The 27759-nt window shown below is 46.9% G+C and overlaps 1 protein-coding gene across 1 annotated transcript in view; it reads left to right on the top strand.

Annotated features, from left to right (window-relative positions):
• The window catches only part of aacs (acetoacetyl-CoA synthetase), a 52494-nt gene extending 25156 nt beyond the window's left edge, over positions 1-27338 (top strand). Inside the window, exons 11-18 of the mRNA XM_069182016.1 lie at positions 9277-9341; positions 11218-11340; positions 15949-16062; positions 16492-16617; positions 18047-18116; positions 18222-18280; positions 18726-18928; positions 23654-27338. Coding sequence (XP_069038117.1) covers positions 9277-9341; positions 11218-11340; positions 15949-16062; positions 16492-16617; positions 18047-18116; positions 18222-18280; positions 18726-18928; positions 23654-23791 — 898 coding nt within the window. The 3' untranslated portion in view covers positions 23792-27338. The remainder of the gene's footprint in view (positions 1-9276; positions 9342-11217; positions 11341-15948; positions 16063-16491; positions 16618-18046; positions 18117-18221; positions 18281-18725; positions 18929-23653) is intronic.
• The last annotated feature ends 421 nt before the right edge of the window (positions 27339-27759 follow it).

Raw genomic sequence — 27759 nt, 5'->3', positions numbered from 1 at the left:
TATGGGATCGGCTAATATAGATAAATGTCGCCATTAAAACCCGGAGCCTAATGTCTTTGATGTAGCTAATTTAATTTCAGTCATTGTTAAGTGGGACTTCCTCTGGTTAGTGCTGATGGCATTGCTGAGGACTGAAACAGATGTGAAGTATAAAGTGTGGGTTTAAATCACACTTCTGATGTCCTCTTGGTGGGGCCTGTTGGCAGCTTTCGGATATTTATCGTGCAGATCTGGCAAAGAGACCTTCCTCCTTTTTTCCCCCCTCGGGCCCTCTATCACCCTGGACGGGATTAATCAAGATTGCGGTAGAGGAGATCAGGGGAACGCCGGAAGAATTAGAAACTGTGGAGGCAGGACCAGTGGATGATTCGTGCCTGTCTAAACCGCCTAACGTATTTTCCCGAGTTAAAGGAACTCTTGACTGAGTTTAAAAGATCTGGCTTTGCTGAGATAAACCAGACTGACTTCTGAGTTAGGTTCAGGTACTTTGCCCTTTTCTTTTCTTTTGTCTGCCCTTGACATTTGTAATTGTTGTACAAACAGGGCATTTTTCAGAGATCCCACAATAAAGGAGTTTCTTCTGGAGTGTAAAATTCTGTTAAAATGATGCTGAATTGTGTTAAATTATATTGCTGTCCTAGTACCTGTTGCACAGTAGCAGTGGCTTTGATATCTTGCTATCCCTGTAGATTAACTGAGGGAAATTGCAGTTACTCGTGAAAGTCACGTCCCCTGACTTTGTCTGGAAAGGAGCAGGCGAGACACCGAATTAATCCTTGCGTCTGCCCCTCCCACCTTCCAGAAAGCTGGGATTTTTCTTCAGTTAATGTGAAAAAGCCCGGAGCTGTTCCATATCAAAACCGTAGAGCTATCTTCTCTGTCGTGGAGCAGTTTGAGGAATAAATATTACATTAAGGCCGGGGGAGATCCAGGCTTTCAAACTCGCCATTAAAGAGCCTTTCCACTTCTCATATTAAATACATTAGCCAGCGAAATAATGTGAACAGTCTGGGGCAGTCCCAGCTCCCCGTGGCCCATAAAGCTGTCAGTGTAGCTGAATTTCAGCCCCTCTTAAGTAAGGCCCTTAACATTTGCTGTGCACTGTACCCTTGTTTTTCAGATGTGTGTCTTTCAGTACCTCGTCATAAACTTTCATAGCCTGAACGCACAATCACTGGCCCCAGTAAAGTCAGAAAACGGTCAGCGCGAACAAGCTGATGCAGTAAAATGCTGGTGCATTCCAAGTATGTGATATCTGCAAGGCAACTAATAATAATAATAATAATAATAATAATAATAATAATAATAATAATAATAATAATAATTAATAATAATAATTGCTTACACTTATATAGCGCTTTTCCGGACACTCCACTCAAAGCGCTTTACAGGTCATGGGGATCCCCTCCACCACCACCAGTGTGCAGCCCCACCTGGATGATGCGACGGCAGCCATAGTGCGCCAGAACGCTCCCCACACACCAGCTATTAGTGGGGAGGAGTCTAAACTTTTTATGGGTGGGTGCTGGTGATTTTCCAGTAAAGGTCCTGAGTGACAGGTGGACCAGTTGTGCTAACAGCCTGTGCCAGCATCTCTCTGTTTCTGGAGGTACAATTGGTAGCGTAGCATCAGTCCCTGGAGACTCCTAGTGCCTGTGACACCTCCTCCTCTGTGCTGCTATAGTTTAATATAGAGCTTTCCCCAGCCATGCTGTTCGTGTCTTCCCTGGTAAACACCTGGGCATTTCAATATACTGACCATTTCCCTTTCATCGTTTTGGTTTTCTTATCATCTCTGGAAACGGCACTTGGCTTCAACCCTAAATGTTCCTGTCCTGTTGTAATACTCAAAACATCAAAGTGTCCCTTGCAGTATTCATTTCTGTGGCCGTCTTGAACTAATTTCAGTTTTCGCCAGTGTTTGTAACTCATTACACCACTTCTGTCTCGCCGGCTGCGTTGTTATTATCATTGTGTGTGTATCTGCTTGTGTGCCACTTTGCTTATTGATGTTTCCGGTGATGAATTTGCTGTACTTTACTGTAGTTTCCCGTGCCTAGTGTCATGCTTTTCCAACGTTTTGCTGCACTTTGCTGTGCTTTGCACTATTTTTCCCTTGAATACTGGATCCTGTTGAAGAATTCCATGAAAAGGATAGGAGGTGTCTGCCTACCATTTTTCTTTTCACAATCAGTCGATGAAAAAGGCAGAATTATTCACAGACTGTAGTCCAGGAGTGTACATTGAATGTCCCGTGGTGCTTTATTCTGTGCTCTTAATTGATTGGTTCGTTAATTCATTACTTACTCGGACCACTGTAAAACCTGCTGAACCGTTGACCCCCCCACTGGCCGGGCTGCGTACATTTGCTTTGTTTGTTTTTTTCTGAGCATTGGAGCCCAAGACGTTTTTTGAATGAACGTTTTTCAAAACCCTACTGATGATGGCCGGGAGAATAAATGCCATTTGGTTGAGTGGTGGCGGGTCGCTGGCGGATTTCAAGAGTTTGGCATCAGCAGTCACTAGATCGCGTGCTTTGCCGGAGGGGGGCAGTTGTGATGTTTAACGGCATGGCTCTAACCTTTTACGCTGGTGTTTTATAGGGATGTGGACCAATGTTATCCCCTTCGACCCCTTATTGATTTTTCTCCCGTTTTATTGAGGTTTATGCAGCTGTTGGCTTTAGGCTTCAGAAGAGGCAAATTACTGGTGTGAAGTGGATGTGTTAGGAATCCAAACACAGAACTAAAAAGACGTGGGACCTGGGTTTAGTGCTGTTACGTAGAAAGCTGTTCTATACACCTTGTTAAGGACCTCACAATACATGCAGTGGCTTTTGCAGTGTTGGTCTGATCATAACTAATTGGCAGGGCTCACTGAACACGGTAGGAGAGAAGGTATAATGTGTCGTAATAACGCGTCATGTGTGTGTACTGTAATGATAAGCATGATGATTCTTCAGCACTGTTATACAGGGTATCATAACAGAGAAAGACACGTGCTGAAGATCTGTACTCATCCAGAGTTTGAGTAATAATAATTGCTTACACTTCTATAGCGCTATTCTGGACACTCCACTCAAAGCACTTTACAGGTAGTGGGGATCCCCTCTGCCACCAGCAGTGGGCAGCCCCACCTGGTTGATGCGTTTAAAAGTCACAAACGCCAGGCTGGTGTGTCTGTGTCCAGCGGCTTCATGTTGCGCTCGTTCCTGCTCTGCAGAGGAGATCAGGGGAACGCCGGAAGAATTAGAAACTGTGGAGGCAGGACCAGTGGATGATTCGTGCCTGTCTAAACCGCCTAACGTATTTTCCCGAGTTAAAGGAACTCTTGACTGAGTTTAAAAGATCTGGCTTTGCTGAGATAAACCAGACTGACTTCTGAGTTAGGTTCAGGTACTTTGCCCTTTTCTTTTCTTTTGTCTGCCCTTGACATTTGTAATTGTTGTACAAACAGGGCATTTTTCAGAGATCCCACAATAAAGGAGTTTCTTCTGGAGTGTAAAATTCTGTTAAAATGATGCTGAATTGTGTTAAATTATATTGCTGTCCTAGTACCTGTTGCACAGTAGCAGTGGCTTTGATATCTTGCTATCCCTGTAGATTAACTGAGGGAAATTGCAGTTACTCGTGAAAGTCACGTCCCCTGACTTTGTCTGGAAAGGAGCAGGCGAGACACCGAATTAATCCTTGCGTCTGCCCCTCCCACCTTCCAGAAAGCTGGGATTTTTCTTCAGTTAATGTGAAAAAGCCCGGAGCTGTTCCATATCAAAACCGTAGAGCTATCTTCTCTGTCGTGGAGCAGTTTGAGGAATAAATATTACATTAAGGCCGGGGGAGATCCAGGCTTTCAAACTCGCCATTAAAGAGCCTTTCCACTTCTCATATTAAATACATTAGCCAGCGAAATAATGTGAACAGTCTGGGGCAGTCCCAGCTCCCCGTGGCCCATAAAGCTGTCAGTGTAGCTGAATTTCAGCCCCTCTTAAGTAAGGCCCTTAACATTTGCTGTGCACTGTACCCTTGTTTTTCAGATGTGTGTCTTTCAGTACCTCGTCATAAACTTTCATAGCCTGAACGCACAATCACTGGCCCCAGTAAAGTCAGAAAACGGTCAGCGCGAACAAGCTGATGCAGTAAAATGCTGGTGCATTCCAAGTATGTGATATCTGCAAGGCAACTAATAATAATAATAATAATAATAATAATAATAATAATTAATAATAATAATTGCTTACACTTATATAGCGCTTTTCCGGACACTCCACTCAAAGCGCTTTACAGGTCATGGGGATCCCCTCCACCACCACCAGTGTGCAGCCCCACCTGGATGATGCGACGGCAGCCATAGTGCGCCAGAACGCTCCCCACACACCAGCTATTAGTGGGGAGGAGTCTAAACTTTTTATGGGTGGGTGCTGGTGATTTTCCAGTAAAGGTCCTGAGTGACAGGTGGACCAGTTGTGCTAACAGCCTGTGCCAGCATCTCTCTGTTTCTGGAGGTACAATTGGTAGCGTAGCATCAGTCCCTGGAGACTCCTAGTGCCTGTGACACCTCCTCCTCTGTGCTGCTATAGTTTAATATAGAGCTTTCCCCAGCCATGCTGTTCGTGTCTTCCCTGGTAAACACCTGGGCATTTCAATATACTGACCATTTCCCTTTCATCGTTTTGGTTTTCTTATCATCTCTGGAAACGGCACTTGGCTTCAACCCTAAATGTTCCTGTCCTGTTGTAATACTCAAAACATCAAAGTGTCCCTTGCAGTATTCATTTCTGTGGCCGTCTTGAACTAATTTCAGTTTTCGCCAGTGTTTGTAACTCATTACACCACTTCTGTCTCGCCGGCTGCGTTGTTATTATCATTGTGTGTGTATCTGCTTGTGTGCCACTTTGCTTATTGATGTTTCCGGTGATGAATTTGCTGTACTTTACTGTAGTTTCCCGTGCCTAGTGTCATGCTTTTCCAACGTTTTGCTGCACTTTGCTGTGCTTTGCACTATTTTTCCCTTGAATACTGGATCCTGTTGAAGAATTCCATGAAAAGGATAGGAGGTGTCTGCCTACCATTTTTCTTTTCACAATCAGTCGATGAAAAAGGCAGAATTATTCACAGACTGTAGTCCAGGAGTGTACATTGAATGTCCCGTGGTGCTTTATTCTGTGCTCTTAATTGATTGGTTCGTTAATTCATTACTTACTCGGACCACTGTAAAACCTGCTGAACCGTTGACCCCCCCACTGGCCGGGCTGCGTACATTTGCTTTGTTTGTTTTTTTCTGAGCATTGGAGCCCAAGACGTTTTTTGAATGAACGTTTTTCAAAACCCTACTGATGATGGCCGGGAGAATAAATGCCATTTGGTTGAGTGGTGGCGGGTCGCTGGCGGATTTCAAGAGTTTGGCATCAGCAGTCACTAGATCGCGTGCTTTGCCGGAGGGGGGCAGTTGTGATGTTTAACGGCATGGCTCTAACCTTTTACGCTGGTGTTTTATAGGGATGTGGACCAATGTTATCCCCTTCGACCCCTTATTGATTTTTCTCCCGTTTTATTGAGGTTTATGCAGCTGTTGGCTTTAGGCTTCAGAAGAGGCAAATTACTGGTGTGAAGTGGATGTGTTAGGAATCCAAACACAGAACTAAAAAGACGTGGGACCTGGGTTTAGTGCTGTTACGTAGAAAGCTGTTCTATACACCTTGTTAAGGACCTCACAATACATGCAGTGGCTTTTGCAGTGTTGGTCTGATCATAACTAATTGGCAGGGCTCACTGAACACGGTAGGAGAGAAGGTATAATGTGTCGTAATAACGCGTCATGTGTGTGTACTGTAATGATAAGCATGATGATTCTTCAGCACTGTTATACAGGGTATCATAACAGAGAAAGACACGTGCTGAAGATCTGTACTCATCCAGAGTTTGAGTAATAATAATTGCTTACACTTCTATAGCGCTATTCTGGACACTCCACTCAAAGCACTTTACAGGTAGTGGGGATCCCCTCTGCCACCAGCAGTGGGCAGCCCCACCTGGTTGATGCGTTTAAAAGTCACAAACGCCAGGCTGGTGTGTCTGTGTCCAGCGGCTTCATGTTGCGCTCGTTCCTGCTCTGCAGGTGCTGCTCTGGGCCATCAGCTTCTTCAGCTCTTTCATTGCTGACTCCCGTCCCTCTGATCTGCCTCCCATCCACCCCCGATCTGACTCCCGTCCCTCTGATCTGACTTCTTCCCTCTGACCCCTGTCTCTCTTCCTCTCCGACATTCCTGCCGGGCTGGTCATCAAGCTCTCCCCTGGCTCGTTGGGAGAGTCGGAGATAGGCTGCGCAGTCTGGCCTCCCCCTCCTATCTGCAGTCCAGTGGGGCTGCTGTACGTCTCCCAGGTGGGAGCACTGGATGAATTGGGTCCCTTCCTGGCTGTAAAAAATGCTTTAGGATCCTGTGGGATGAAAAGAGCTGTATAAATGTAAGGAATTCTTATTAAGTTTTAAAGCTTGGCTTGGTAACGATGGATGGTGTCTTGGCCATGGTGTGACAATGATTATACTGTACATGTTTCATGCTTTTCAGACCATCTCTACCATCACGGTCTCCTGTGCTGTGCTAGACTCCACCTTCTAGAGATTTTTACCCCCTTAAACACCTTTGCAGCTTCTGGTGTTCTTACCCTGGGTCATTTCCTGAGAATGGCTGTGTGCTTGATAGGGTCCTCTGTGCACACCTGCAGTGATCAGGGGTGCTTTGTGACAGAACAGGGAATTGTGTTACTCAAGCTATGAGGGGCAAAAAACACAAATATCTTCACACGAAACAGGAATTTAACAAAGGTGGTGGGCCGAGAAAAACGCCTTGCAGATTTAGTCTGCTTTTCACCGTTAAAGAAGCATCAGGATGAAATACTGCGCCTCACAGGTCTTAATGAGCATAAAGAAGACAAAGAGGAAGCACTTAAGATGGGGCTGCCATTAAATTTCACAAAAAACATCTCTGAAAGCGAATCAACCTGATGTGCTTTTCATTTCTCTCTTTGTGGAGCTTTATGACGCTGTCGTTGCAATATTTCAAGATGTCTGTGTTTTAGTTTTGTGCCAGTTAGCTGTAAAAGGAGTTGGTGCTTGCCAAAGAGCTCAGTGCACCTGAAAAATGGCACTTATAAATCACACGTTGCCTAGGCAACGAAGTACCGGGAAAGGCAGAAAAAAGGATGATTCTTTTTCGAAAGATCTCGCGCACGCTGGGAAAAGCCCGACCTGCATCATTATGTTCCGGCTGCGGACATCAAAGGCGATGGACTTTAACGTGAACGGCGTTGATAACAAAGCTGGGTTTGGGACGGAGTGCGTCTGGAGATGGGCGCCGTCCAGGTCGAAGGGCCTCTCTTTCGGCCTCAGAGAGAGCACAAGAAGTCGGCCGCAGTCTGTCCTTGCGTGTGCTGAGCGGTGAGGAAGTGGCAGGGCGAAGGACCTGGCCAAGCTGGTGCCCAGGACAGACGCAGACGCCCGTGGCCCTGCAGACCTGATGTGTACAGGATGTTCATAGGACCAGTGTCTTAGCAGATGATGGGGCTTATACCCACGAGCTCAAGCGGATTCAGACAATCCCACTCCTGGACTTCTGGGTAACTTCACAGCCAGGCTGTTCACTGTTAAACCTGAACCCTGATTTTGAGACCCTGTTTATTAGCTCTGAAACCTGTTGGAATTTTGCGTTACATGAAATAGCCCATGCAAAGAATCTGCGTCAGAATTCAATCTGCTGTGGGGTTTTAATTGTGAGTTCGGTTCTTCGGCTTAGGGTCCATTAAGTAATAAAGCTCCATCTTCTCAGCCAGCTCAGCTGCTGCCTGTCCCCGACTCTATAAAATAAAGATCTATTGCCTGTTCGCCAAAGAGCCTCGTGGTCTCCACTGTCTCTGATTGGAACAAGCATGCTGTCTTATAAAATCTTCACAGACTAGGCTGTTTGTGGGGAATCCATTAACAGCCTGCCTGGAATAAGAAGTAGGCCTTGTTCCAACAGTGTAAGTCTAATTTCAGGCTGACATCTTGATGGGAGGTCAGGATGTTTCTGTCTCAGCAGAGCCCTACCTTTGCTGAAGAGCTGTGACCCAGCTGTTGACCTCTGAACCCAGCTTGTTTTCAGTTTGTTGTCAAATTGACCTGCTGGTGTTGTCAATTTGCAAACTAAAGAGGTTTATCTGGGAGCAAATCTGTCTCCGTTCGGGAATTAGGAGAGCTGACAGGTGCTTCGTGGTGCTGGTTAAGAAAAAATATCTTAAAGGCTTGATGAGGTTATTGGTGGAAATTGCATTTAGCAACTGATTATTTTCATTATACTGCTGGTGCTTTTCTCCTTAGAGTTTGAGAAGCCTAAGACAGTCTGCTGTTTTGAATCTCGACCAGGAATCTCAACATTGGGATTTGAGGAAATGCGTTTTCATGATTTCATTAGCAAGTTCTGATTTGTTGCATGGCAGAGTACCAGAAGCTCTGGGACTGTTCTGGCAACCTTTCTGCTTGGACTGGAGCTGTGTCTTTGCAACAATGGGTAGGCTGAGGCTGTATTAAACTGAGAAGTTTGCATTGTGTTAAAACCCTTTATAACAGACTAGGAATGGCGTGGGACTGAGGCAATTCACTGGCAACAGGGACAATGTGTTGCCTATTTCCAGCCTGTTGATGGTCATCTTCGTAATCTCTGATCTGGGTTCGTCTCAGCCTTGCGCTGGTTGGCACTGAACCAGCTGAAAACTGTGAGTCCAAGGAAAGAATGAGGTTTCAGTAGAACTGTGCTCAGTTCTGCAAAACCACTGGAGGTCATGCATGAAGAGGGTGCCTGTATACTTTGCCATTAAGATGGATTGTGTTTGTTTGCAACAGTGCAAAAGGTGATTTTTCCTTGAAAAATTAAACTTGCTAATAAAGCTTGTGTGTGCTTGTTGGTGTAATTGATCGGGCCTTGTCTGAAGTAATTTAAGCAAGCTGAGTGATTTGATTAAAAAAAAATTACAGTTGACAACTAAATTGTAATGGAAAAGTACATCATTCTCATAGACAGCGACATTTAGTGTCAAATTATACTCTTTTTTTAAAAAAGAGAGATACCATACTAAAAAAAATCCAGTTTCTCATTTTCCTATCAAATTATATCCTGAAAGACATAATAATATGTAGATTAATAATTGGTTACGTGTGAGCCTTGTGTATTCTGATCAGTGAGTAGCCTACTGTTCTCTTTTGGGGTTGTTCAAAATGAAATATCTACGTTCTCTTCCCTTGCAGAATAACAGTTTTTGGGACGGGGGCGAAGTGGTTATCTGTGCTTGAAGAAAGGAACCTGAAACCAGGTGAGCGGGCTGTAGGTTTGTCCTTCCTCTTGAGAGATGCAGTCCCTTCAGCTGCTGTGTGGGCTCAAGCAGGGAGGTAGGTGGGGGGGGCTTATGCTCACAGCTGCCAATGTCTGTCTTCTGGTGGTCTGCCTGTCCCCAAGGCTGAAATCAGCCGACAGCAATTTCACTCCTCTGGATACGCCGAGTCTGTTGCTGTCGAGTGAAATTCAAGCGTTTTCGCGACGTGGTTTATCCGTTCTGGAAGTTTACTCTGGTAAATGGAAACATAGCCCTATTCGTACCAGGTTTCCTTTTTTCTGTGGTGTGAAATTCCTTCACTGTGCTTTACCACCCTGGGCCATAGCAATGTAACATGATAAATGCTTCTAGTGGATGTTTTTTGCAAGTCCTCATGGTATTCCTGTAGTTTATTCCTGAAGTACGGCAGTACTGGGATGGGAGACCTCCAAGGAAAATCAGATTGCTGTAATAAGTGGCGTTGGGAGACCAGTAGGTGGCGCCCTTCCCCCTGGACCCAGTCCAAGCCAATACCCCAGTATGGTGACTGGGGACACTGTGCTGTAGAGGGAGCCATCAATGATGCAAAGACAAGTTCATCTCTTGCCTCCCCTGAAGTTTTGCCCTTAACTCACCAGTGACTTATTTTTGAGTAGCTTTCTGTTTGATCAAACGCTTTTTTTTTTAAAAAAAGGGTCTAGACCGTCTTTTTCGTTGGTGTTGAACCAACTTACAACAAATGGGGAAAAAAAAGGAATGTAAAAATCGGATGTTTCCACTCATACTTAGACATGTGCATTGACGGATTTTAATTAAGAAACCTCTTGGTTGGCTCGAAATTAAAGAAGAGCAGTGTGACAAAGATCTGAGAATAATCCAATCTGATCCCAGCTGAGAAAGATCCCATCTGAAGAAGCAGCTGAAATCAGCATTTCATTAAGACCTTAATTTCTTTTCTGGAGAAGGTTCTGTTAATGTTGGATGAGATTATCCAGTATTTTTGCCACATAGGTTATGTGTTAAGAAGCCTTATTCTGGCATATTTACAGTATATATATATATTGAATTGGATTGTACGTATTTTGAAAGATATGTTACAAGATGGACCAGTTTTCTAAGAAGTGTTCATTTTTGAATTTGTCTGCTACGTGCTGTCATAGACAGCGCCATTATAGATCCAAACAAACTCAGATCTTTGTTCTTTCCTCTCTTCTTTGCTGCCGATGCCATCTGAGGAGCTGAATGAGGTCCAGGAATCGACAAACAGGGATATCTGCGCGTATGTTTGTGGAAATGAATTTAGAACTAATTGCATTTCTCCTCTGTGTAAATATGTAGATTGCCTTTATTGGCAATAAGGTAATCTGAGTCTAGCACTCTCCGGAGCACAAAATCAGCCTTGCGATTGGTTTAATGTGCGTTCCATGTCTTTAGGCATAAATGTTGGGAAATCCCCCTGGGACTTTCATTGCAACGAGGAACACTAACACAGGAAAAGCCCCGCAAGGCTCAGTCTCTTGCACAGCCCTTTGCTTTTGCTGCTTTTGCTGTCTGATCAGAGGGTTGAATCCTCACCTCCAAAGAGGCACAGGTGACCTCCATCCTAATCCTCCCACCCCCCACCTCCATCGCCAGCAGGGGGCAGTGCGAACGGCTGAGGACCATGCTGCCTTCTCCTTAGGAAGAAGGTTGGCAAATGTTTCAGCATGGGGACGGGGGGCACCGTGCCAGGGGGTTCCTGTCCTTCCGATGACATTTCACCAAACACCTGGTTGCTCAGTGGGCCAGGCAGACCCCATGGCATTCTTCGGGCAGAGAGCAGACCCTCATCGGCTCTCGCTGAATTTGCTTGTTTGTTTGTTTTTTTTCTGTGCAGCGGAGACCCATAACCTGCAGACTCTCCACACCATCCTGTCCACGGGCTCCCCCCTCAAGCCGCAGAGCTACGAGTACGTCTACCGCTGCATCAAGGGCAGCGTCCTGCTGGGCTCCATCTCAGGTGAGGCTCCGCGGGGCGGCCCGGAGACCAGGCCCCTCCCTGGGGCTTACCCAACGGCCCACCCCGCCGGGCTCCTGTGCCTGTGATCTGCCGAGTCTTCATTGGATTCAAGCCTCAATGCTGTCTCGCAGAGCACGGCGCTGTGTGTGCGCGCGCGACCCTCCGCTGTGTCGCTTTGTGCATCCCTGCTGGGCCAGAGCTTTCCAGGAGCTCCCTCTGCTTCCGGTGCAGTTTATTGCGTTGATCTCACCCATTTAATCCCGAAGACTCCCACCCAGGTGATGCCAGGCAGCCATGTGGCAGCAGTGCCCCCACGCAGCACTAGGTCTCTGTAGGGGAAAGTGGCCAACAAGAGGAGGTCATTTGGCCTCATCATTTTTAGTTTCTAGTAGCAGATTGATCCCAGGATCTCTCATGAATTGCCCTGTTCACATGCCTCATGTTTTCTCCTTTCTCCCCTTGACCTGAGGCTGATCAGATCTGGTCGGCATACCACTGTGTCTCCGATGCTGCATTTCCTCCAACGCAGACTTCTGCTGTGGTTCCCCATTCTGGTTGGTCTTTCCCGCATTTCTCGGATTTGTGTTGCGAGCAGCAGATTGCCTCTCTAAGGGGCAAAAATAATAATAATAATAATAATCTGAGGATGAGGTACAGTAGGGGTCGCATCACATCCGCTACCTCATTTTAGCAGCTCATTTGTCAGCGTGGAAGACTGAAATGTGTTTCTTGCTCGCGGAGTACCATCACAATTCCCCTGTCGCTGCACGAGCGCGTCCATCTTCCCAGGTGGCCCTGCGTGACGCGATTGCGTGACGTGTCCTCGGAGGAATGATCGTTGTTAATCATTTATCACTGCAAATGAATGCAATCATGCCATTCCAGGCTCCCCTTCGCAAACTTCCAAACAGGTGAGCAGAAATAAATGAAGATTAATGGGCGGACCGAAGCATTTGGGTGCATAGAAAGTGAGCATTTAATTGTTAATAGGGAAGCACTTACACATGGCAGCTGCTTCCAGTGACATCAGCTAATCCGCTCATTGTAGCAAAGCACCTTGTAGCTTTTGAGAAATAGGGCACATTTTGTAGTGAGTCATTATAGGTGTGTTCTGTTTTTTCCTTCATTGTGGGTTGTCTGTTCCCTAAAAGCAGATTGCGGATCATGAACGAAGTTTCAAAGTCACGTCCTGCATACAGAATGCTAAATATTTGCAGGTTGACTAGATTTTCTTGTCTCAGCCTCATATATGTGATTTGTGAGTACAGTGCATTACAGCCCACATGGCTTAGACCACTGATGTCTGATGTTTCAGAGTTGTTTTAAACCCAGATTCTGTTACAGGAGAACTTGATTTAGTTCTGTCTCATTCTTAGTTCCCCAATCAAACCAATTAGCACGCTATAACAAGTATAGGTGCCTGTAGAGTAGATTTGCAGCTCACATTACCCCTTTGACACTCTGGGACATTATCAGTTTAAATGATGACAACAACATCAGTTGGTGGTCCCCTGTCTTGGTTCGTGAAATAACATTTTAAAGCTCCATGAATGATGTTTAATTCTTTCTTGTACAAGATCAGAGCTGGAGCCCTGGTCAGAGGGCTTGTAGCAGGAGGGAGGTACACAGGTGAGAGAGATACACAGGCTGGGGCCTCGTCGCAGAACAAGCTCTGTAAAGCAGGAAGACTGCACATTCGGAGGCTGTAACTGTCCCGTACTCAATAATCTTCAAATGGATGGATTGCAATGCTCAGATCTTGAGCATAGATGCGTTCTGACTGTCTGCAAGCAAAGGCTTGCCCTGAGTGTGACTTATGAGCTGTCCTGGCTCTAATGGTGTCACAAAGCAGTCCTCCCCTTGCCTCAGAAGAAAGAAAGTACACAAGTACACTGAAATATTTCTTGACTAGCAAAACCGTACTGAATCCTCACCCATCCCCTCTGGATAATGGAATATCCTGCCTCCGGATCCCAGGAGGGGTTTGTCCTCCTGGAATGAAACATTGGTCTCCATGACAGGCCCTTGCAGACTCCTGGCCAGAACTGTAAATGCTCAGAACCTCTCTCCGGAATTCTGCAATGTGTCGGTAACGCTCATGGCTTCCAGGTGTGATAACAGGAGGAAGGGAGCAGGAAAGAGGAGGAGAAGGGTGGGTGGAGTAGTTTATCGCACTATCGGGACATACACAGAACAGAAGACAACACCACACAATGTAGACAGATTAACATCACAAACACAATAAATAATAACAGAAGAACAATATGTATGTCGTGGGACTAGAAATATGTAGTAGTGAACCACAAAACGATGGTAGACCAGGCAAAAAGTGCTGATGTGCACTGAGGCACCGCAGTTAGCTCTTGAGGAGGCGTGACGTTGTGTCAAAGGCTTAGCCAGGGAGCCCATGTCCCACTGAGACAGTGTGCTAGTCACGGTTCCGCACGGGGTCGTGCCCCCCGCCACCCGTTCCGTCCCCCACACCTGGGGCACAAACCCGGGTCTCCGGCGTAACGCAACAGGGCACCAACCGTGTCAGCTGAAGGAGACCTCTCTCAGCCCAGGCAGCTGAGGTCCCTGCTACGCGCAGCGAGGGCGCTATCGTCACCACACCAGCTCCGCTACAACAGGCTGGCCACTTCCTCGCTGCGGAGCCCGGTTTGCAGGTCCTGATCCTTCCCGGGCAGCGACCGGCTCTGGCCTCGCAGCAAGGTTGCCGTCTCTCCATGTGCGATCCGTCTGAGTGCTGGTCCGCCTCGTCGATAGTCCCGCCGCGTTAACAGGGGAGCTGTTGAACTCTCATCCGGCTCCGGTGTGACATCTGGTGTGAAGCTGCACAAGTGTGACAAGCCTGTTCGTAGGAGGAAGGTGTTATAGTCCCCCACCCCGCACCCCGAAGAAAATGAAAAAGAATGTGCTTTTATCTAAAAAAAAGCATTTCCTTCGTGTTTAAGCAGTTGCGGTAAACTCGAACTCCCAGCAGCACGACTCTCGCGTACTCTTCTGGGACTTCGGTGTTTCCTGGCTTTGATTTCAAGCGGTTCTTACAGCTCGCCTGTGATCATGCGTAGCTGTTGTATTTTTGGAAAACCGGAAAAAAAAACACACACAGACAAACAAAACCCAGTTTTCTCTCCGTCTGGAAAAAAAAAACAGAGGGGGAAGGGAGAAAGCTGTTTTTATGTAGTTTTAATTTAAAAAAAAAAAAACTTCACTTTGCAAGAACTTAATATTCATTGAAATTTCAGGACTGAATTCAATAGGAATGGCAACAGCAAGATAGGATCTAAAGCCCTTTAAAAAGTCTCTGCGCAGTTTGTGAGCTACCCCAGGGCTCTTAGGTGGTCCCCAGATATTTTCTGGTCTTTTCATTTCCCACATGAGCCCTAATTAAAATTCCCATCTACACGCCTGTCTGATCGTTTTCCACCTTGCTCAGAAGTGTGGATCGTCCACAGGAAGCACAACTCCGTCTTGTGTGCTGTGTCGCTGCTGTCGGAGAACTCCCCTTCCTCTTCGCGTCCTGCTCTGCACCCCCTGGTCCTCTCGGGGCCGTGGGCGATCTTGGCCGAGAGACTGACTCATCCTCAGCAAGGGCATGGGGTGTGGGGTTTGGGGGGGTTGGTATGGTGTGCTATTTTCCTCCACCTGGTAAAGAATCTGCAGACCGGTTCTCGAGCAGCCCAGAGCCGTCTGGATCCAGCATGGCCTACACTGTTGCGTGGTCATGGGACGGCCACTTTTGACCCGAGAGAGCACTGATCCGAAACTCCAGACATTCAGCTGTTTCATTCAGATATTGAGCTCAGATCTGGTGCGCCACAGGCCACTTCCCAACCACTTCATTTCATGTTGACTTTAGTCTTTAGTCTTTAGTCTTTAGTAAATTCACAAAAGCTGTTGTGTCAAAGAACAGAAAAACATACTAATGCTGACTGCAGTCGAAGGGGTTTGTATGTTGCACAAAAATGTCTTTTTGTCATTAAAACAGCTTAACGATGCACCAGCAGTGCAAAACCAATTGTGCAGAGGTTTGGTAACAGGTGTGGAATTCCTCTGAAGGAGTTGAATTGTTAGTGTTTGCATTGTAATTATGTTAGGCCTTCACCCTAATGTCTGGCAGTTTAGTGCTGAATTCAACCTACCGTTCCTAGCGTCTGTGTTAAATGGGCTCGAAACACATGACTCAAGTGCTGTTTTTATCTGAGGGTATGGTTAACCTTACTAAAGTTCACTGAGAGTTGTTAAAAGAAAGTCCACTGTGCTATCCCAAACTGCAGGAAATGCAGTAAAGCCCAATAGGTATGGCTTATCTGGCCAGAGCTCTTCCTAGTTTCTACAAGTGAGGTGATCAGAGAGCACTGGGGTGGAACATCAGCCACGCTGGTCAACATTCAAACAGAGGGGGGAAACCGGGGTCGAGCACCTCACTCAAAGCATAAGAGCAGGGTCTGCAGCAGGGACTCAAACCACAGCCCACCACTCACGAGTGAAGAGACTTACCCACTGCGCTTTGCTGCCCCTGTAGATCCCAATGATGTACGTCCGAACCTGAGCAAAGAAATTGGCTGTGCGTCTTAACTAAGCCGTTTCCTTCTGACTCGCTAGGTGGCACGGACATCGTCTCCTGCTTCATGGGGCAGAACTTCACAGTGCCGGTGCACCGCGGGGAGATCCAGGCCCGGAATCTGGGAATGGCGGTAGAAGCCTGGAGTGACGAAGGTAAAGTATAGGAAGCACATCACCTCTGTTCATGCCTCCCTATACAGGCTTCCAGTGATACACAGGCCCTGCCCAGTCTTTCTCTTGAGCTACCTGAAAAAATGTCATCCTCAGTATAAAAGGCGTGGCGTAACTGCAATTGCACCAGTCTTTCATCTGACATTAATCTTTACTTTTCGTAAAATTTGACAGTTATAACAATAGAGAAATTAATTTTTGGACGTCACCTGTAAGTGGGTGCTGTGCACCTGCTTTGCTCAGCATCCCTAAAGATGAACAACTGAACAGCCTGGCCAGGTGAACGCTGAGCTGCGGCAGTTTTTTATTTCCGGCTTCGGAGATACATCCGGTCCCGCGTGAAGGAGGAAGAGGATGCTGCGCTGCTCACAGGTGCCGCTCAAACCCGCTGCCCTCTTTGTGCCCCCCCAGGGAAGCCCGTCTGGGGGGAGAGCGGCGAGCTGGTGTGCCTGAAGCCCATGCCCTGCCAGCCAACACACTTCTGGAACGACGAGAACGGGAGCAAATATCACAAGGCCTACTTCTCCACCTTCCCCGGTGAGCCACCTTTCCCTTCTCTCTGCTCCTGCCTTCCTCGGCTGCATCAGAAGATCGGTTTGCTGTCCCGGGGCCGTTAATGCCAGCCCCGCGGTGCCCGACGCAGTGGCAGGGGTCTCTGCTGGAGTCTGTCCCAAAGCCCTGGCGGCTCTCTGCCAGCTGTGTGTTGCCCCCCGGGACGTCCTGACTGGTGGTATCTGAGGTTTTACTTCAGGGCTCAACATCAGAAAAAGGCTTTTCCGCGTCCACTATGGGGGGGAGCTTGGAAAAGCATGAGCACAACTAACTTTGCTTCAGACGCAAGTTTAATGGGGAATTGCAGCAATATCTTTAGATATCGGGCTTCAGCACTGATGACTGCATTTCAAACCGCACTGAAAGCAACATTTTCACAATAACTTGTAAAACATCCAATTTACACCACATCACATTTCCAGGGATGCACAGCACCATGTTCTGCAATTCAGAACGAGGCAGAGAAACGTCCAGTGACAAGCTTAGCAGGCTTGTGAATCTCTTTTAATCTGGCCAGCAGCTATATCACCCTGCAACTCACCACCACCAGCCCACTGGAGCTCAGCTGTGTGAGCCTGGCCAGTACCTGGATGGGAGACTCCTGGGAAACATTTGGTTGCTGCTGGAAGAGGTGTTAGTGGGACCAGTAGGGGGGCGTTTCTCAAAAAGAAACGCGACGGCAGCCATAGTGCGCCAGAACGCTCACCACACATCAGCTCTCAGTGGGGAGGAGAGCAGAGTGATGGAGCCAGTTCAGACATGGGGATTATTAGGAGGCCATGACTGGTAGGGGCCAATGGGAAATTTGGCCAGGACGCCGGGGTAACACCCCTACTCTTTTCGAGAAACGCCCTGGGATTTTCAATGACCACAGAGAGTCAGGAGTGTTTGTCACACGTGCGTCTGCTGGGCTGGAGTTTAGGTGGATTTTTTTTTTCTAGAAGCTTTTAAATCAAGGGGGTTTATCTTTCTTGCGGTTTGTCGAAGTGAAAGAGGAGGCGCTGAGAGCTGCCTTTACAGCAGGCGGTTCGGCCTTGACGGTCGCCTGTGTGGGAGACGCAGGCTCACAGGCCATCAGCAAGGGAGAAGCCGGGAGCACGAACCTGCTCTTCTTCTGCTGAAGCGGAGCAGTTAATATAAGGACACCAGGGTCACCAGACTGCGGAACAGAAATCTAGCCCCACGGACAGTCTCCAGCAGGAGTGGGAGTCAAATGGGTTTTGCTGGGAACTTTTTTCAATTCCCTTGAGTCTGTTTCCTCATGTTCAGTCTGCTGCTCTTTCATTACGAGCAAAGCGTGGGGGGGGGGAGAGTTCTTCTCAAGGAGAGACGCGCACTTCCTCACAGACGATAGAGCAGCGCGCGAGCCGGCGCTCCGCTCAGCCTCTGACAGCTGCTGTGTCGTGTCTCCTAGGAGTTTGGGCCCATGGAGACTACTGCAAAATCAACCCCCACACGGGAGGCGTCATCATGCTCGGCAGAAGGTGAGCCTCAGACGCAATGTTCAGACTCCCCTCCGTCTTGCGTTTCTGCTCTCCTCGGTTTTAAAACCGTCGGCTTGATTGTCGCTTGCTTCTGGTCGTTTGCAGCGATGGCACGCTGAATCCCAACGGTGTGCGGTTCGGAAGTTCGGAGATCTACAACATCGGTGAGGTTGCGCGGGTGTGACACCGACCTTGTCTTGAGTCCCTGATGGAGTGTGACGGAGTATAAGAAAGTATCAAAAAGCAAGAGAAAAAACGGGTGTTGAAAAAACACAAATTGAAGAATACAGAATGCATTGATATCTATCAGGTTATTTTTCTTGATTAAATGTTTCTATTTATTTCCATATATTTATATGATAGAAGTCATGCAACATTTAGTGTATAAATGCTTTGTTTAGTTTAATTAAAATCCTGCAGTATACAGCATGTTTTTAGACCATTTATAATAGATGGCTTGAACTAAACACTGGATTGTATTCCTAAATTTGTCCCGGGTGAAAAAAGAGTGACAATTTAGTTTCCTTCTCTGCCCTGTGTCTTGTCTGGAGCAAAGACTAACAACCGATTTCTCTCTCGCTCGCTCTCTCTCCCTCCTCACTTTTGCAGTCGAAGCGTTTGAGGAAGTGTCCGACAGCCTTTGTGTTCCCCAGTACAACAAAGACGGCGAGGAGAGGGTGATTCTGTTCCTGAAGATGTGTCCCGACAAAACCTTTAGCGAGGGGCTGGTGAAGAACATCCGCCAAGCCATCCGAGAGGCCCTGTCTGCCCGCCACATCCCAGCCCTCATCCTCGAGACTCAGGACATTCCGGTAACTGGACCTCATTTATATCCCTCCCACGTGCATCACAGAGCCAGCCTCTGGACTCGGCACAAATAATGTGATTCGCTCATTCCTCGTACCAGGCTGCCTTTCCACCTTTAACTCAGCTCTTCCCATCTTAAAAATGAGTGTGAAAATGGTTTTAAATCTCCTCCCCATTCTATCTCCCAGCAAGGTTTGCCTTCAGTTGAAGGTGGAGTGTGGGATTCCACACTACCATTTCCACCAGTTTCCAACAGGACTATGATAGGAGATTGTTCTGCCCAGGGAGGGTGAGTTAAGTCTGTCTCTCTCTGCTCAAGACAGCCAGTGATCTCCTTGTACTGAGGGTACCTGTTGAACTGACTGGTATTTCCTAATATTTTGGGAAGTTAGTCTGGTGTGACACCACGCACAAAACAAACAATATCATAGCAGAACGCAATGGGCCTGGGAGACCGTGCAGGGCCTGATGAGGACGATCGCACAGGAGGATGGTATTTATATCAGGGGTGCAAAAATGCAGTCAAGAAAGGAGAAAAGTTCTTTTTTTGAAGGTGATCATTTTTAAAATGTAGCACATCACCTCTGTTCATGCCTCCCTATACAGGCTTCCAGTGATACACAGGCCCTGCCCAGTCTTTCTCTTGAGCTACCTGAAAAAATGTCATCCCGGTACTGGTCATTCTGTCACTGTCAGTTCTAGGGTATGAAAAGGAGCCTCCCAAGAAAACAAAACGAATTTTTCATTGTTGCTCTGGAGTGTAATCGAACATTCGGTAGACTGGACGGGTTCGGCCTCACAAAACTGGACCAAAGAAATGACAGTTAAAAATCGGACTTTCAGGAAACGAGGCGACAACCTGCCCAACCTCATTGCAGACACACTGAGAGGTTGACCCAGTCACCTCATGCTCAGCTGGTAAAGAATGACAAAATTTTTGCTTTAATACGTTGGCTTTTAAGTTACTTTGAGAGCCACACTAAATATTTATTTCACAGACATTGAGTCTGCAGCCAGCAAAGATACAGTTAGATGGCTAGACAGCTGTCATTCAGAAGCGATTCTGTTTGGCTGGGAGTCTCACAGTGAGCACTAGTGCTTAGCTAGGTCTTGGTGAGGCTGTCCTCAGTCATTACGAGAGAGTCCGCCTCTGAGCAGTTTAACTGAGACACAGCTGGCTGCTATTAACAGCAGAGCATCCACAAACCTCTCTGCTAATTAGGTAATGAAATGAATGCGTTACACTTCCGCTAAAGACATGATGGGCTGAGGAGGTGGGGGGATTGACTGTGCTTGAGAAGAAAATGGAGCTGGGACAGCAACGCCACAGATAACTCATATCGGAGACAAAAGAGGCTGTCACCACAGCTCATAGTCTGCTTTGAAGTTTCCCAGGCAACAGCGGGAAAGCGTTCAGTGGCAAATGTATGAAAGAAATGAAATGAGGATGAGGTAATTGGATTTAAGTACAAACCACTGTTTTTGCCTTTTTAATTCCTTGCCTTATTCTCCATCTCACTGGGTATTCTCATACAGTGTGCTGATGAAGTTGCCCGGTCGATGGTGGCCAGTCGAGGTACAATGTTAGTTTTCGGAAGGCAGTGACGTCATTTCCTTAACGAGCCACGAGCCAAACGAGCAGAATTACAATTAAATAGCAATTTAACATCGGGGGTCTGTTTCTAGTCTCTTTCCCCCTTTGGGTTTTTTTTGACGGGGGTCTTGATGACTTGCGCGGCACGTCGCGTTGATGAAAAGGAGCTTATGTGCTCTCAGCTGTTGACGGGGTTTATTAAATTAACCTGCCTGTTGCTTTCGTGCATCGGGGCTTGGGTGGGGTAGCAGGATGTCACAAGATGAGGCAAGTATAGAGCACTGCAGTGGCACATAAAGAAAGAGGACAGTGCACTGCTGGAGTGTGCCTGTGATCACCTTCTCTGCACCCTGACTTGTTCATTTCTGTGCGTAGAGAGCTGGGTGTGCTCTGTGCAATATAGCCTAAAAGAGCAGAATGAGTGCTGGCCTCACATTCCAGATCCTAGGCAGTGCCATTGCTGCTAGTGACACAGTCCGGGTATTAAACCATTACCAGGACTGGTTTCATGCACATTAGCTTCTTCGTCTGTTTAATTGTTAGTAGCTCTCAAATTTTGCAGTCTTAAATTTAAGGGGTTAGGACGCATCTCCTGCCTTTCTCAGTGTGTTCACAGCGTAGAACCCGATCTGTGATTCATTCTAAATTTTGGGAGAAGGACATCTGTTGCCTGTGACAGCTCAGAATAATCGAAAAGCAGGTATTACCATTGTCAAAAATAGCCATCGTGCCATTGTGTGGAAATGTCCTTGTATAGGTTCTAATGCATTTGCAGTGATCACTTCTTAACTATAGTACTTAGTACGCAGACTAGAAGACCTTCCCCGAAATGATTGATTTCAGAGCTCGTGAGGGTTGCAGAGGAGCTGGAATCTTTTCCAGCAAGAAAAGGGCACAAGGCAGGGTACACCCTGGACAAGATGTCAGTCTGTCACAGGGCACGCACACACAAACACAGACACACACACACTCACACCAGTGTCAGAAGCCAGAACTGGCTTCTGGGAAAACTGGCCAGAAGTTTTCCCAGAAGCCAATTCACCTACCGCTATGTCTTTGGACTGTGACAGGAAACCCACGCAAACATGGGGACAACATGCAAACTCCACACAGACAGCACGCCAGGTCCAGAACTGAATCCAGAGCCTCGGCGCTGTGAGGCAGCAACGTGAACCACTGTGCTGCTCGTTCACTGTTTCACCATCATCAGTAATATGCTCAGGGCAGTGTGTCGCAATATTTTTTTTATATTTATGTGAGCGTGAAGGAAGTAAAAGATTGAGAAACACTGCTCTAAATATTTGTGTGAAGGCACCATTTTGGTTTTGTCTCTGGCCAAGAGCAGAGCTAGAAAATGAAAATGTGCTCACTTTCCTGCCCAGCAACAATTCCAGTGGTAAAAACTGATTCATTTTCATTTATTCCTCAGGCTTGAGCTTTTTAGTTTTGGTTTTGACATTTGATTAGTATTTGGATGATTATGGTAGCATCCAAATAAAACGAACATTTTCGAACATCGTGGCATGCTGTAATACTCAGAGATAGCCCTAGCCCCACTCTGTTTTTGAAACATGTCTGGCTCTGTGCTCATGGCACCTGAGAAAAGGTGGCCGTGTTTCTCAGACACCTCCGGTTGAGCCCAAACTGTGTGAACAGCATGCAGAGAAAAACAGCTTTCACAGAGCTGAGGCACATAGCACTTCGGAAATGATCAAGGAATTTGTGCGTGTGTGTGCCAATTTTTTTTTGCATGTGTGTGACTTTCAGTTGTTGAACAGGATAATGTTCTAAATGGATCGGCAATTTGGTACGCTGACAAGGAATGAAACGGTGAGAGAGGAAAAAAGAATGTATACACTGTACAGTATTTTTAATGTTTCCTTCTTGGTGAAGTATTATATGAAAGATTTTACTGTATGCTCCAGTAACCGTTACGGACAGAAAACATTCAAGTGAAAACATGATATTCTGATTCTGTCTCATAATAATATTGTATGTTTTTGCAGTCTGTGTCTCTGGGAGTCTCCATAATGACTTAAATAATTATCCAGTTTCGGGGATAAAAGAGCACAGTGTTACAATGAAGCCTTTTCCTCTCTTCAGTAGCATTAAGATGTTTCTGTTTTTGAAGCTCCGAGTTAATATTCTGCTGTTCATTTCGCTTTTAACAGTCCTAGCCCAGAGGAGTGGAAGCAATGTGAGATGGTGCAGTTTTGTCAAATTAACAAGGAAAGAAGCTGTTTCATTTCACAGTATCTGAGACTCTGCAAAGATACAGGGCCACTATAAGAACAGACAGACACCAGGGTGCTTAAATCAACCTAGAGGAGAAATGTACAGATTCCCAATTTCTGAAAACGCTGCCAGCCTACCTGGGACCTTTCCACTTGCCTTGCAATTAGCCTGTTTTTATAGGAACGTGTCTGAGGAACAAAGGGCCCTCCTAATTGTATCTAGAGGTAATTATCGGTTGTCAGTAAAAAGTGAGACAGGGTGACAGGGCACAGACTGAATAGTAACCGGGCACAGCGCAGGGTGAGGCAGGGCGTTGAGGTGAATGGCAGCAGCAGGCGGGCATACCGGAAAATCCTGGAGCCCATCCCGATGATCAGGCGGAGCTGCTTGGTGATGCAGTTCTGTAGGTGAGCCGTTCGAGCTCCTTCTCGTGAGCGATGGCACAAACATCGCAGCTGCACAAGCGACAAGGCCAGGCAGTGTGGGCAGTCAGAGGGCCCGATCGCTGTGTCTGGAGGTTCAGCCCTTGGGGGTGAGACATCAAACAGAGGTCTACCTCTTGGTCCTGAAAGATCTCACGACTGTTCGGAAGTGTAGGAGAGTTGGGCCCGGCGTTCTGGCAAAGTTCCACTCCCCCCTCCATCCAGCTGGAGAAGCAGTTTCTCTCTCCTCCCCCTGATCTGCTGTGTAGTGGGGCTGCAGGGGCAGAATGGCCGCCCAACATCACCTAGACGGGTGGTTGATCTTCGGTGGAGGATGAAGTGGGTCCCCTCCACCAAGAGCAGTGCTGTGAGATCCTCCGGGAGGAGTGCTACTGTATGTGCTGTAAATGCAGTTCACCTGCGTTGTTCAGACCTGGATCAGGCTCAGACTGTGTTGTGTTTTCTGTGTGTCGTTCTAGTACACAATAAGCGGGAAGAAGGTGGAAGTCGCGGTCAAGCAGGTGATCGCCGGGAAGGAAGTGACCCAGATAGGAGCGTTCTCGAACCCGGCCTCTTTGGATCTCTACAAGAACCTGCCCGTACTGCAGAACTTCTGAACCGCTATTCTCAGGAGGAACTGTTCCATCCCATCGGACCTTCACTCGCGGGACAGTTTTAAACCCGGTGGTTCAAATCGTCCGGGCGCAGGATTCAGCCGGCAGGAGGTCTGCCCAGGAGGGAAGATCTGTTTGGGTCTGGCACCATGGCAACACATGGCGTCATTTGTACATATGCATTCCTTTTTAATTGTTTTTTATTGTAAATGAATGGTTCGCATTTTTCTGAGACACTTCGGCGTACTGTGTTCTGGAGAAGAAGCACGCACGGGTGACACTGTTAATTTAAAGAGAGATTGCCGATAAGGCCATACAGGTCTTATCTATATCATACCACAGCCACACAGAGTCCGCCATAGCACCGCAGTAAAGCCTCTCCCTGCCTTCCGATTTCCTCAACCCAGCCTCCTCTGTCAGCTGAGGGAGCAAGACTGCTCGGGGGCTGATGGGAAGAGCAGGGACAGGCTGGTGACCCCAGTTCCCAGTATGTTAGGAGCTCTTTTCCTCAGTCCAGTCCTCAGCTGGCATTGTTGAGGTGGGTGTTTGAGTGCACACAAGACAAATCCAAACCAATTGGGCCCCATCAGAGTCCTTGCTCATGAGCTGGATTTTGTTTAACAAAATGTGTTCTCCCATCATCGCATGTATATTTGAGGAATCGTGGGGCACGCTGTGCAAAAGCGTTTTCCTCCTCTTGCCGTTTGAGGGGTGTGTAAACCTCAGGGTTTTGTAATGCGGGGCTCCCGGCTGCATTTCTCGTTCCCAGGGAATTCCCAGAACCTGCCTGCAGATGACAGGTGCGTTAAGGAGCCTCCTCAACAGAGGCTGCTGGACTGCTGCCGTCTCTGGAGCGCAGAAGTCCAAACCAAAGTCCGTCAGGTTGCGTCGGCTTCAAATATCCGTCCTCGGGGTGGCAAAGGAGAGCCCTGCTCAGGTGCCAGTCCTCCAGTCTCGTGTCGTTGTGCCAGACTGAGAGCAGAGCTGTGTCCCAGAGCAGCAGGCCTGCGCTGCAGTGGGTGCCAGGCGGGGTCATGCTTTAGAACGAAGATGCCAAAGAGCAGCCATGCAGTAAAAACAGAGTAAAGCAGAGGGAAATTGTGGTTGAAGCATGGAGCAGCAGGTTAGAGGGTCGTACAGAACACGAGGAAATGTAAGATATTGTAAGGTCAATGAATGGTATAAGAATATAGAAAAGCCGAGGGAAACTGCAGATATTGTGAAACTTTAGTGTGGCAATATGTCAGGTGACCTAATCCAGTGTATTCAAAATAAAATCACAAGACCTGTATCTTAGTTTGGAAAATAGCATAGTACCCTTAAATAAAAATCTTCCGTCACATTTTTGCAATATACCAGTCTACACTTGAATCCTCTGGGGCACTGCGGGCACTGGGCACTGGGCAGTGAGCAGAGAGCCATCGATCGAATGGCTCATTCGTGAATGAGCCTGTCAGGAAAATCAAAGATGCCAAGGCAACAGGGAAGCAGACTTTAAAAATCTTTTTACCTTTGTGCTTTTAAAGGAGTGTTGTGCAGGTACTGCAGGTGATACTGTGTACGAAATACTACTGAGAGCAAATCACACCAAGGTGCTCAGGAGTCTTCAAGTTGTGAAGTACAGAGGTACAGAAGATTGCATGCTACAGTGGTGTTCTTATGAGCAAGCTGTAAAAACAGTTTTTTAGTCTTTAGGAATTGCATTATTTTTGTTTAAAAGGCATGGAAAGAAGATCTTTTTGAACTTTCTATAGTAATTCATTGTGCTTAAGGTCTTGCAGCTCATTGCAACTGCCAACCAAAGCTTTTTGCATGATGTGTAACTGCAACGGGGGTGGAACACATACGCTCTCAGTCTGTAAAAACCTGAACGTGAGAACGAGTCCCTAGCTTGTACGCAGCTCACAGAAACACACTGACAGGCTTGCATCTGTGCAGTCAGAAGGCAGGACTTGCAGCTTCCAGTGATAATGCATCTGTAGACGTGAGTCTGTAAGCAGTTCCCAGGGAGAGTCCATTCTGGGATCTATCCTTTAAAATCAAGTCAGTCCGTCCTGGTTTTGTCCTTCCAGTTTGGAGCCATAGCAGTGCTTGGAAAGCTGTCTCGTGGTTGTCGATTTCTTGCTGCTGTCTTCTTATGTAGTATAACCAACCAAGGCCTGTGTGTCTGTCCCAGTGACTGATACAGCCCGGCTGAAGTTGTGATTAACTACATCTGTGAGGGCCAGTGAACTTCTCTGCTCTCTCTGGCTTTTCTGACAAAATGACTTCTGGGATTTTGTGGCTAAAGCTTTAAACATGATCATTCTCCATGAAGAACAGTTTACTGCAAGTCTCTATTCTCTGTCCACAGGGGCTTTTTAGAGTTGTTTTTATTTCATGTTTTGTCACAGTGCTGTCTTATTTTTCACCTGTCCGTGGACTTGAATCTTTATGCAAAGGAACAAACTAACTTTTCTTTTTGTGTCCTAGGAAAAGTCCGGTCAGGGCTGTTCTATATATCTTCTGTCGAATACTTGCGTTTTCTGAACGCGGCGGTTTTGCGTTCAGGGAAACGTGCCTCAGCAAATTTCTCGAACTCGGATCTCTAAAATTAGTTCTGCGGAAATGTATTCGTTCTCTGTCTGTTGGGGTGTTCCCTGGAAGTGATTTAGAATGAGTGTCCCAGAGACGATTAAGGCTTTTAAATCGGAGAACAGATGGGGGAAAAAATTGTACCAATAGATCGGCAATCTGTGAGAACAAATAAACTTACTCACCTGACGCGAGGTGAGAAGTTCAACCCTTTTTCACAAAGGTGAAACAGCAGGTTTCACTCAATTTCATCTGGGATAAGCTGGGCGTCTTTCCCTCGGCTGTATTCTGAAATACTTCCAGTAAACCCAGTGAAGTTGTCAAAGAAATGTGTGCAGTCCCTTTCTCCACAAGCCAGCAGTGAGGACTGGGGAGCCGGGCTTCAGACTGACTGAAGGGTTGAGGGCCCGAATCTTGGGCGAGACACTGCTGTTGTATCCTTGAGTAGGATACTGGACTCAGGCTTCTCCTCGAAATGCGCTGCCGTGATGTCAGGTTTCCGAGAAGGTCGCTGGAAATGAGAATTTGTTCTTGTTCAACTTCCCCGGTGCAATATAAAAAACAGAATCAGTCCTGAAGCAGCTGGGGTGTGTGCTGGTGGCCGTGCTGTGGCTGTGGAGCATTCCCTCCTGCGATGTGAATCCTGTTTTTCTCTGTCTGTTATGTGAAGTCCATAACACTATGGCTAAGCAGTGGGTACCAGTGTTGAGTGTTTGTCGGTGCTCATATTTCCATCTGCCATCTCAGCGTGTGTTCCTTTTTAAAGTAGAGGGTAGGTAGGTGTAGGTAGGTTTTATAAAAACATTGTAATTGTTCATTCTTGTGTTGTGTAGATCTGTTGCATTTTTGATCACGTGCTTCACTGTCCATCTGTGGACTAGCTGAAAGTAGTCTCTCTCAGTAACAAGGTTATATTTATATATATACACAGACTGTACCTGTGCTGAGGTGAAATAAAGTGACCGTAGCAACTCAATGCTCTGCTCTCTTTCATGTTCCTGGATCGCCTGGGGCTGGGTTTTGACTGACATTGATGCCCCCCATCAATGGGGGTGTGCAAGTTCATTGTGATGTATGATGATGATTTGTTGTGAACAATCATTTTCACAGCTCAGGTGCAGTCCAAGGTGACCATAATTGAACGGGCTCCTGGTCAACACCTAAATGGAATCCCTCAGCCCAACGTCAGATACCTTTCACCACTTCCTGTTCCCAGTGCCCTGTTCCTTATGTCTGGGAAAAGAGATCTTGATTGTTCTATGAGCTTGAAATACTACAGGAAAGGGATCTTGATCATTCTGTGTGCTTGAGATACTACAGGAAGGGATCATGATTGTTCTGTATGCATGATACTTCATGAATGGGATCTTGATTGTTCTGTGTGCTTGAGTTACTTC

The sequence above is a fragment of the Lepisosteus oculatus genome, chromosome 22, assembly GCF_040954835.1.
Source record: "Lepisosteus oculatus isolate fLepOcu1 chromosome 22, fLepOcu1.hap2, whole genome shotgun sequence".
Taxonomy (NCBI): Eukaryota; Metazoa; Chordata; class Actinopteri; order Semionotiformes; family Lepisosteidae; genus Lepisosteus; species Lepisosteus oculatus.
The sequence above is the reverse complement of the archived record's forward strand: the minus strand, read 5'-3'. Positions and strand labels throughout refer to the sequence as shown.